Source organism: Urtica dioica, chromosome 7 (assembly GCF_054948205.1).
Source record: "Urtica dioica subsp. dioica isolate 48M chromosome 7, U.dioica_male_clone48M_v1_H2, whole genome shotgun sequence".
NCBI lineage: Eukaryota > Viridiplantae > Streptophyta > Magnoliopsida > Rosales > Urticaceae > Urtica > Urtica dioica.
The window spans coordinates 40788567-40800846 of record NC_142762.1 but is presented as its reverse complement, the minus strand read 5'-3'; the positions used below and the strand labels follow the sequence as shown (position 1 = coordinate 40800846).

Here is a 12280-nt window from a genome sequence, read left to right as displayed (position 1 = left end):
CTCTCATCAAACAAGACATTCCTCGAAATGAAGATTTTGCCAGTAGAGTCAAGGCACTTGTAGCCTCTGTGATTATAGCTGTAGCCAAGAAAGACACACATCTTTGACCTAAAGTCCAACTTGTGGGTGTTGAAAGGTCTCAGGTTTGGAAAACAAGCACAACCAAAACATCTGAGAGAATGATAATCTGGCTTGGCTTTGAACAAGACCTTCAAAGGTGACTTAAGTTTGAGAACAGGTGTTGGTAACCTGTTTATCAGAAACACTGCAGTTCTGAAAGCCTCATCCCAATAATCAAGTGACATCTGTGCACGAGCTAGTAGAATCAAACCAGTCTCAACAATATGTCTATGTTTCCTCTCAGCCAAGCCATTCTCCTGATGAGAGTGAGGACATGACACTCTTTGTTCGATTCCTTGGTCAGTAAGATAGCCAGTAAATGCTCTAAATTCACCACCCCAGTCTGATTGTATTGCTTTGATCTTAGTGCCTAATTGCAGTTCAACACGCGCTTTGAAGTGCAGAAAAGTAGTAAAGGCTTCACCCTTGTTATGCAGCATATAGATCCAGGTGAACCTAGAGAAGTGATCCACAAAATGGATATAGTATCGGTATCCACTGGCTGAACAGGATGGAGATGGACCCCATAGATCCGTGTGAACCAACTGCAATGGGTGATTATATTGAGTTGTACTAAGTGGATATGGTAGGTTGTGTATTTTGCCAATGCTACAAGATGTACAGAACTCAAGACTCTCTTTATTTAAAGTTGGAGACAGTTTGTTACAGCTAGCAAGGACAGACTTTACAATGGGAAGAGCAGGGTGACCAAGACGATCATGCCAAAGAGAGAGAACTCTGGTAGTGTCTTGGCTTGGAGAACCTGAATCCAGTGAAGAAGTCTGAGCTGCTGAGTTGACATGGCAGTTGAGAGCTGAGGAAGTAAACACTTGCTGAACAGGAACATGACTAGGATGCCTGAGTAGTTTGATTGCCTCCGTAGGAAAGTGATAAAGTCCATTGATGACTCGTCCCTCAAGAAGAACAACATGCGTTCTTAGATCCTTGACAAAGCACACAGTTGGATGAAACTCAAAAAAGACTTGGTTATCCACAGTGAATTTTGACACACTAAGCAGGTTCTTAGTTATGTCTGGCACATGTAGTATATTATCCAATTTCAACAGTTTAGCTTTACCACAAGACTTAAAAGTTGAATTTCCAGTAGTAGAGATAGGTAGAGCTGTACCATTACCAACAAAGACCTTGTCTGAGCCTGTGTACTGATTCTGAGTGACAACATTGGAAGCTGTTGGCGTGATATGAGCAGTAGCTCTAGAATCAGGATACCACATCGGATCATAACACATCTCAGGAGTGGCTAGATAGGTCTGAGGCCAAGTGGACTGAGAGTTGGAGGAGTCAGTGCCAGTGTAGAATGCTTGAGGAGACGAAGAGTGACCAAAGGTAGTTTGAGGTGGTTGAGAGTGACCAGCATACGCCGAGGGAGTTTGAGACTGACCATAGAACACTTGAGGTGCTTGAGATTGGCTTGGCAGTGAGATACCACGACCAGCACCAAGTGTTTGAGAAAAGTCCTGCACATTTCCAGTGAAATTCTGATCAAATCTGTACCAGCAACGCATAGCAAGATGACCTAGCCGACCACAGAGCTGACATTGTGGACGATTTGAGCTGTTGATGAAACCACGGCCGCGACCACGAGATTGACTTCGACCACCTCGATAACCACCACGAGTGTTGTTGCCGCCAGGGAACTGTTGAACCTGAGTCGATTGAGTCTGAGATCTGTGTTGAGCGGAGCGCATTGTTGCTACATTTGCTGAGTGCTTGTTGGAGTCAAGATTGTTGTTGTGCTTAGCGACTCGACGCTCTTGAGCTAGGAGGAGAGCTTCAACCTCAGAAACAGAGCAAGGTTCCATTCGAATATCAACGGACGTGACGAAGGAATCATACTCTGAAGTGAGGCCTTCAAAGATCGCATCAATGTGAGCAGACGCGGAAATTTCCTCGCCAATCGAGCCAAGTAGATCAACGATGTTCTTGATTTTCAGTAGATAGTCATTCATTGACAAATTAGCTTTGGTTGTTGCAGATAGCTGACTCCGGAGTTGCTTGATTCGAGCTTTCGTCGTGACGGTGAAGTACTGCTCCAATTTTGACCAGATCTTGCTTGATTTATCACAACCGATCATCCTCGTGAGAAGATTTTCGGACATTGACGAAAGAAGCCAAGAGAGAAGAAGCTGATCTTGTTGTTCCCAATCCACGAACTCCGGATTGATCTTTCCAAGAGCTTTGTCTGAATCTGAAAGAAATTCCACTGGTTTCGTCGAGTTTTTGATGAAATGCATCAGACGGTAACCTTTGATCGCTGCGAGGACTTGATGACTCCATAGAAGAAAATTGTCGTTGGTGAGCTTCACTGACAAAGAATGCGTGAAAACGACTGGTCCAGATCGTGAAATCGACGAAGACGAAGCTCCGATTGTCGCCGGTGAGGAATTCTCCATTGCCGACGCATCGTGCTCTGATACCATGATAACTAGAGAAAGAGAATGAGATTTAGAGAGAAGGTGAGAATTCTCATTTTTACTAACTCTGATCGAATACAGAGTTCATATATCAGTTACAACTGATTATCAAAGTGTAATTACAAATATGCCCTTAGGCTATTCTATTATAATCATTTTCAATAAAAAAAACGGTATTTGAGAAATAAATTCGATATTTAAGCTGCTATAGTTACTAATCCACCCTTTTTTTTTATATCGACTTGGTAAACCTAAAAAGAAAACGACTAGTACAAAAAAAATGATGGTGTATGGCGTATAATCATTTTTTTTAAGACAAAAAAAATATCAAAAAGACCACCACTCAAAATATCAACCAGAGAGACCTAGTATATTACTTTGTCTTCACTTGTCATCTAAAATTTTCAAGCTACGTCTACTTAAACAACAATCTCCTTTAATGAAAGGGTCAAGCGGCTATATAGCCAAATAGAACTTAAGCTTTTGCAAAATAGTCATAGTTTGCCAACTATAAGCAAACTAGCCTAAGTAAGATTAATCTAGACAGGATTAAATTTAATCCCAAAGAACTATAAAGACAGAATGTAAGCTTTATGAAAGTTGGATTAAAATTAATCGAGGCATGATTAAAAGTCGTAGTACTCTCAATTGGTTATTTTGCTATAGCTAATGAAACTACGCCTATTTTGCAAAAGTCATAGTTTGAATTGGCTACTTCATATCATTTTTCTTTAAGGAAAAGTAAGTGAACCCACTAATTTTTTTTTAGAGCTAATTGGCTTTATAAAACTTATTTAATTTTGAAAACAAATAACTAAAAAGTGAAATAATGGTGAAATTAGAGCATCTTTAATGATTTAGCTAAATGTATTAGCTCTATTTGACACATAGATTTTTCTAGAACTAAATAGTTAAACAACTAACTTAATAGAGCCAATTTGCTTAGATTTGCTTAGCTAAATCAATAGCCAATATGCAAAATAATGATTAAGCAACTAACTAAACATTTTTTACATTTACAAGCAAATCCCTACAATTGTTAAGCAAGAAACCATTAAAGATGCTCTAATTGCTTGCTTAACTTTATAAAATTTACTGACAAGTTATTTTCCTCTAATTCATCGTCTCGCTGCATTTTCCAACACCAATCTTCCAGTTCATTCATTCTTTATGTCTCTGTACACAAACAAACAATTCCACATATCACCACCACCACCAGTTCACCACCAGTTCTTGATAATAAAAAAAAAAACCCTTATGCCAAACGTAACACTGAATTCGCTTTCCACATATAATGACATATCATTCAAATAACTTTTTTTTTTTTTACGCAAAACAAAATTAAAAAAAGAAAAAAAGAACTAGGCTCATCATACTGTACATTTAGATTTAACTAGAAGATAAAAAAAACCGAGAAGAAATTAACAAACTTCCGATTCAGGTTCGATCTCTCTTTCTCTTGTCTTCTCAGCTAAATCCGACGATCTCCTTCCTCACCGCGCCGCCGGAAGCGACCTTCGGAGAGAGAGGAAGTCTGGCGGAGAAGTCTCGGAACGGAAACGACTCGTCGCCATCGCCGTCGCTCCGGCGGCCGAAAGCGGCGTCGTCAAAATTGAGCGCGTAGCTCGACGGATCGTAGCTAAAGTCCGACGAGTTGTACGTCCTCCGAGCGCCGTTCCGGCCTAGCCTCGCCATCAGGCTCCGGCATCGGAAGCGGATGTCCGGGATCTCCTGCGCCGCCGTGGATTTGAGCCACTTGTACGGCGATCTCGGCGTCCGAGAGCCTCTCGCGGCGTCCTCGTCGTCGGAGACGCTGTGGCCGTGGTGAACGCTGCTCGAGAAACAGCTTTTCAGGCACGGCGGTGGTGAATTAGGCTTGGCTAACTTAGGATCGCTAAATTCCATCATCGTCGAGAAATGGTTGGGGTTTTTGGTTGATTTGGGGCTATCGAAGAGGACTGTGAATGAGAATTGAGAAGAGTGAATTTGATATCGCGTGTGTCTAAAAAGAATATTTATACAGTTATTGTGAAAAAGCGATAAATATGGATAAGGGAGGCAAGTTTTGCGGCGTAGGCTGGAATATGAGCGAAGCCATAATATTAACCAATAATAATAATAAACCGTGGGACGTGCGTGGTAAACTACTTTTATTTCCGGTGTGTTAAATCCGTGTTGTTTCGTTTCTTTATTTATAACCTTTTCATTTTGTCTTTCTCAGTTAATAATTACTAATATAACGTTCTTTTTTTGGGGTGTTATTTTTTATTTTTTTATTTGTGGTAGTTGTTGAAGTTTAGTTTCTAATTTTTTTTATATTTATTGTTAGCTCCCTTAATTGTATCCTTTCATATTTTGATCGTATTTATCAAAATCACTCATCATTTATGACGCTGTTAAATTCTGTTAAAATGCATATTTTTTAGTGGTGTATTCTTTTATGAATTGATCTGTGATATTGTTAAATTAAAACACGCAATCAAAATTAGTTATAAGCCTTTCAAAGAAAAAAATATATATATTTATAAGCTTGAAATGAATATTTAACTGTGGTAAGAATGCAAACATATTATATTCAGAGAGGTGAGGAGGTGAGGACAAAAAGAGTACTAAGAATCAAACTGCAATTGTTCGATAAATTCAGCGATCACCTTGTCCGAAAACCTAACAACAATAATAATAGTACTCTAGATTAATTAATAGGTAAAGATAGTTAGATTGTAAGCACTTCTGTTACGATAAATTCTGTTAATATAAAGTCTGTCGTTACTGAACGGAGGAATTAAAATCAATTTGACACCTCATTTGTTTTACATATAGAAGCTTCTTAACACGTTAGGAATAAGTTGTAACTTATAAGATTGCTTCGGAATTGGTCACTCAATGCAGTTCAAATGTGTTGTTCCCTCCTTAAACTATCCCTCTGAGATGTCTAGCTAATTTTTTTAATTCATCAATTAAAAATACTTGCTGATGCCTAATTTTATCTTAATCCGCAAAATAGAAGTTATGGGAACAACCACTTTATACGCACCACCAACAAATATTTATAATCATTGTTAAACGTTAAGCTAATTTGATTTTGATTTTGTCAATTGGAATTCATTTCGTTGAGCAAGTGTTTATGTAACTTTATTTTAATTAAAAAGTTATGCCCAATAATGATCAATATCCTCAATCAACATATCCGATGAATGAACATTATTTCTTCCCTTGCATACACGTACTAAATCAATATAAAGATTTATTTCAAGATCCTCTTTCGGTACTCCGAAGAGTAATATCTATCTTTATATATATATGGGTGTGTTATCACTGATCCCTCGTGATCTTCACACCTATCACTAAGATAAGATTAAGAAAGGTGAGTGTTTTCTTGAATGTTTCCACATAGACGGAAAAAAAAAATTAAAAAAAAAAGGGTAAAGAAGAGGAATTAGATTATGCCACGTCATGGAATGATTAAATTGGAGAAAAGGGGAACCGAATTGGGGCCAGCGAGTCGTCTCATAGTCTGCCAAGGGCCCATAAATTATTATTCACCAATCTGTGAAAAAAGCCCTCTCTCTCTCATTCTTATCTTCTATGGCACAAGTAGCAATGTTTTGTTTCTAGGAAGAACAATCTCATATCCTTACAATACCAATAAGATGGAATCTAATACATACACTGTCACTGTCGTCGTCTCCATACTCGTATGTACTCGCTCGCAGTTTTGTTTTTAAATTTTGCAGAGTATGCCTCTCCCAAAACGACGGGTCGTTAGACATATAAGAATACGTTTTATAATTAAAAACGTATACATATATACAGAAAAATGAGCTATTGTCTTATATCATGAAACTTGATTAAGAAAAAAATTGAGAATCTGAAAAAATAAAACTGTCGTAGTTAAATTCTACTACGGCACTTGCTCTGAGGAACAAGTGGTGTCAAAGTTTAGGAACCATAAGACGTCTATTTCCAAGGCTCTTTGGGTAGGCGATCTTGAGGCTAGAGACGACTTCCTTTGGTCACGAATGGATCAAGGCGGATAGGGACAAACTCGAAATAACCAAGGTCCTTAGGAAAGTGGTCCTAAGTGGTGGTGGACGTCTGAGTCGCTTCTTCCTTTGGATTGGATGGCATGGTTCCTCCTTGCTCCTTTTCCCAAGTCAAAGTACTGAAATATGAGAAAAATGGATCAATAGTGGAATATTCCTCTATGTGAAGTGATGAGCTTGTGAATATGATTTCAACAAGCTCCTATACACTTTGAGAGGGTTGATAAATAGACATTTGTGATGCCATTGGAGATGATATGGGCCAGGAAAATGTGTAGATAGTGATTTTTCTACAAATCTAGAGATAAGAGATGGAAAACGTGACTATTTTAGTAATGCTTGTGGTATTCTTGAGTGTAATGTAGCGAAAGATTTATTTTTGTGGTAAAAGATGGAGATTTGTGGAAGAAGATGGAGATTTGTGGAAAAAGATGGAAATTTGTGGTTGCGGATGTGAGAGGTGGAGATTTGTGAAAAAAAATATAGATTTATGGTTGTGGATGTGAGAGATGGAGATTTATGAAAAAATATGGAGATTTGTGGTTGTTAATGTGAGAGATGGAGATTTGTGAAAAAAGATGGAGATTTATGGTGATGGGAGAAGGATATTGTGTTCTTGATGTGATGGAAGAAGAGAACAAGTTTTGAGAGATGTTGTTCTTGGTTCTTTGTGTGTTTTTTAGAGTAAAAAATGGATGAGAGATAATTTATGTAGAGTTTTGGTATACAAATTCGTGCTCCCCCCCCCCTTGGTGTGGTGAAACAAAGGGCTTTTATACAGTTTTTGAAGTATTTGTGATGCTTTAAATGAGTTGTGGGACCTATTTTGGGTGAAAATTTTTGGTGGGAAATGGTTTGGAGCAATTTTTAAGGGGTTTGACCTTGATCGGGGCATGGTGGCCCGGTTGTATTATTGGTAGTCCGATATGAGCTTTGGTAAATGATTCCAGGCCATAAAGTGAGTTGACTAGCCCGAAATGACGTCTTAGATGCCCGAAATAAGGTTTAGTCAAGGTTTTTTGGCCGTAAAGTGAGTTGGATGGCCCAGATTGAGGTCTTGCCAGCTCGTAATGAGGTTTGGTAAAGGCATCTGGGCTCGAAAGTGAGTTGGTCGTCCCTGAATAACGTCTTGGAGGCTTTAAATGAGGTTTGGTAAAGGATTCGAGCCTGAAGTAAGTTGGCCGGCCTGAAATAACGTCTTGGAGGCTCCAAATGAGGTTTGGTAAATGTTTTTGGCCCGAAAGTGAGTTGTCCGGCCCGGAATAACGTCTTGGAGGCTCCACATGATGTTTGATCTGAAGTGAGTTGGTCGGTCCGGAATAACATCTTGGAGACTCCAAATGAGATTTTGTAAGGGTCTTTGGGACCGAAAGTGAGTAGGCTGGCCCGAAAGGACGTATTGGAGGCTCCAAATGGTGTTTGATAAAGATTTTCGGGCCCGAATTGAGTTGGTTGGCCCTGAATAATGTCTTGCAGGCTCTAAATGAAGTTTAGTAAAGGTTTTCGAGCCTGAAAGTGAATTGACCGGCCCAAAAAGATGTCCCGATGGATCGAAATAAGGATTGGTGGGCCGACCGATCCGATTTTGGGGCATCAGTGGTCAAGTTTTGGGCATTGGTGGCCCGGCCGGTCCGATTTGGGGCATTGATTGAGCTTGTCAAGTCTCGGCCTAAGACTTGGGCTTGTCAAGAGCTTTGGCCTAGGACTTGAGCTCGTCACAAGCCCTTGTGGGCCCGTGCTGTGGCTAGAGAACCATCTCTGCCTTATCCTCGTGTCGGTTGTTACCTCGCTTCGGGGCCTGTGCCACATGTTATGTGTCATTTTTAGTTCGAAATGTCAAGCTCAAAATATTGTGCCTACTATTTGTATATACCGGAAGTAAGCACTTAATAAGCAAATACATGGATTAATGTATTTAGTAAGATTATCCGATTTAAATTTGTGTTGTGCCTTGTTCTAAGATTTTTTATATACGTGTTTTTACCATTTTTTTAAATAAATAGCTTCATGTTATTTCTTAAAAACAAAATTGTAAATCGTTTTTTGATAATGTGTGTAGCTGTAACATATTAGATTCATATTAGGGTATATTTGGAGGGAAAAAAATGAGCATGCCTCATTTTTTTGGATTGAGAAAAAATTACACACGTGTAGTTCTCATAGGGGAAGAAGAAATTGAAAGAAATTTTAAAACTAAAATGAGATTTTATTTTTCTTGAGAAAGCAATGAAAAAAAAAAAACCAATTAACTTTTTCCACAAGCATGTCTCTAAAATTATTCCATCGTCCCGGAACGTAAATATTTATATACTCGTCATTCGTATGATTGTTAACTTCTTCTTCAATTTCAATTTCATTATAATCACCGATGTTTTTTTCATTATCCATTGTGTCTCTAGATTTTTCTATCACTATTTCACAATTTTCATTTTCATGAACTTCTTCATTCATTACTAGATCTTTTTTCTTTAGAAATTTTTCAAGAGCACTTTTTTTAGAGTTAACCAATTCTTCATCTCTTCTTCTTTTTTTTTTTTAATTTTTCAAAACCGGAAATATATTTCCGACAAGACATGATTTTTCTATGTTCTAAATCACCCAACAAGTAAAAAAAAAAAAAAAAACTACGCAAATGCACTAAATTAAATCATCAACACTTAAAATAATCAAATTAGAGAGATAAAATCTTTGGTTGAAGTCAATGGATGATTTTTTTTTCTCTTTTTTTCTTTTCTCATCTTGGTTTGTCTCTAAACTTCTCTAATGATCACTCGTTTTGAGAGAAAAACAATTTGGTGATTATGAAATAAAATATAAATAAATAAAACTCTATGAAAGCCTTTGACGAAACTCATGTGAATGAGACGGTGTCAGCAAGAAAAGAAAAAAAAAAGGAGAATAAAATTTGATTGTCACGTACAACACAGATGTGTAACGGGACTCTGAAGACCAAAGGGTTGTGGGTGCTCAAGCACGCACAGCTTCAGCGTTGAAGATTTTTTTTTTCTATATTTTAAATTACAATTTCGTGGTGAGCCTTATAAAATCCAATACAAAGTTGTCCATAAGGTTCTTGTCAGATTATGCCCCAAGTGTTTTGAATCATATGGGCCTTATGAATATTTTATGGGACTTATTAGATTATGCTATTAAATACAAAAATTTGAGCCTTATTTTTTCCTAAGCCAATAAGGACGGCTTAATGGCTTAACGGAAATTTTCTTTCGTTAAGTCATTAAGCCGTTTTCATTTCTTATTGGAAGCGTCATTATTCCGTTAAGCCAATAAGCCGTTTTGATTTCAATTAAAATGTAAAATCAAAAGGACTAAAATGTGACGTTTTTAATCAAAAAGGTTAATATGCAAACTAAAATTTATCTTTACATACAAACTATATAATGAAAATATTTTCGAGACGTTTTTGTTTGAAGTAAGAAACGTGGACGGAACCACGAAAATTTTATTAATTAACTCTCACTTGTGGCGGAGGAAAACCGTGGTTACAATAAATATCATAAAAAGAAAAATAAAACGAAAGGATTACAAAAATTCAAGAAACACGATTATATCCTCATGTTTTCTAAGTTGACACCAAAATTATCAAATTCATCAACGGAAATAAACGTTTCTTGAGAACGATGTTCGCGTTGACACCAATCTTTGTAAATGGTTAGCGCCTCGACCATTTCGGGTTTCAAGCTATGTCTTCGATCGTCAATAATGCGACCCGAGCTACTAAATGCCGATTCGGACGAAACCGTTGAAACCGAGATTGAATGTACATCTCGGGCCATCTTGGACAATATTGGAAACATGTTTTCGTGTTGCCTCCACCATGTCATCAAGTTCAGATCCTCTTGGTCCATAGATGCAAATTGTTGAGTGTTGTATAGCACGATCTCGTCGTGCTGTAACGTCTCAATAGCGGGTTCGGGATGTGGTGACGAACTTGGAGTTGAACTTCCTCCTCGAACAAAGCGAGCTAGATCTCGAAACACTCCTCTATTCGATGATGGTACGTGTCTCGATGGACTCGGCTTGGGGGCAGTTGGGATTTGGCGTTGATAAGACCTGAAAAAAATGTAAAACTCTTCCACGACCCTAGTATGATCATGTTCTACATAATCATTTCCAGTCATACGTTTCAAATATTGCAAAAAAGTGAGATACGCTTATTAAGGTTCCACTCCTCATCTATGTTATGGGCTACAACACTCATGTAGTCCATCTTAGCATTACCAGTCCAAATATCGGACGTGAGGGCAACATTAAACCGCCTAAGCATGAACAGGGCTTTCAGTTCTTCTTTGTCTTGTTCAAAAAATTTCATGATATCACTACGTAAAGCTTTTCTAGAAATCTCTATGATGTCAGGCGCCAAATAATGAACAAATCTACCAAATCCTTTACTTTCTACATGTGAAAATGCTTGATCGGTAGAAATTATGTACTTGACAAGTTCTTTCCTATATTCTTGGGGATCGTGTCTACTTACCTGAGTGTGAGACGAGGAAGATCCGGGGAGGACGCACATCCTGTAGTGGTGGTGCAATGCGGACGTCCCTTGGTGCCTACTGTCGGCGTTGACGATCTTCCCACATTTGTTGCATCGCCCCTTCTTTCCCTCGTCGTCGTTTATCTCGGTGAAATATTTCCACATTTCGGAACGAGGTTTTCTCATCCTCCTTTGTTGTCTAGGTTGAGGAATTTCTTCGGGATCTCCTTCGGGATCTTCTTCGGGATTTTGTTGTGGTTGTTGTTGAGGAGGTGATTGTGACTCTCGTTGAAATCTACGAATTCCTTCTCGATATGCCTCGTAAGCGTCTTCGTAAACGGGAGATCGGGGTAGTTGTGGTGATCGTGGTGGTTGTTGTGGTGATTGTGGTGGTTGTTGTGGTGGTTGTTGTGACATATGAGGATGTTGTTGTGGTGGTTGTTGTGACATATGAGGATGTTGTTGTGGTGATTGTTGTGACAAATGTTGGGGTTGTTGTGGGACAAAAGGAAATATCGATGCAAATTGGTCTAATTGGGTCATCTCATCTTGAGTGAAATTGTAGCTCGGGGGTTGATATGAAAATCTTGGATCGGGAACGGGGGCTTGGATTAAATCGGTGTCTTCTAAATTTGGAATTTGAGAAAGGGCTAACCAATTTTGCGGAAAGTTTCGAGAGGGCGGGTTTGGTTGTTCAACTTCTTGATTTTGAGCCTCTTCTTCATGTGTAGATGGTGATGGTGTGAGCGTGCGACTTGAGCTTCGACGAGAACCTCGACGAGATCTTCGGTGAGATGATGACTCGCCAGACATTTTGGTACATAAATTATATTTTAGAAACTATATTATATTAAACTATATAGAAAATTTAATTTAAAAACTATATTATATAAATTACATAGAGCTTGATGAGATTGTAGAGAGAATTGTAGAGAGAATTTGATGGATGATGTTGTGAAAAATTGGATTGAAATGAGTTATATTTATAGAGAAAATGATGAAAGTGTAAAAAAATTAAGAAATCCGTGTATAAACAGTAAAATAACGGCAATTTTTTTGTGACCATTGATGAAAAAACGGTAATAAAATCAATGGCCGAGATTAAAACGCAACCAACGGTCAAATACCACCAACGGCTCTCACGGAAGCCGCGGAAGCCGACTTTCCGTGTAAACGGCTCTGCGGAA

The 12280-nt window shown here is 38.4% G+C and overlaps 1 protein-coding gene across 1 annotated transcript; it reads right to left on the bottom strand.

Annotated features, from left to right (window-relative positions):
• Nucleotides 1-3837: 3837 nt before the first annotated feature.
• On the bottom strand, nucleotides 3838-4657 carry LOC149391625 (uncharacterized). The gene has a single exon (XM_089618521.1). It carries the CDS (start codon nucleotides 4461-4463, stop codon nucleotides 4023-4025), a length of 441 nt encoding a protein of 146 aa, XP_089474647.1. The 5' UTR covers nucleotides 4464-4657; the 3' UTR covers nucleotides 3838-4022.
• Nucleotides 4658-12280: the final 7623 nt, after the last annotated feature.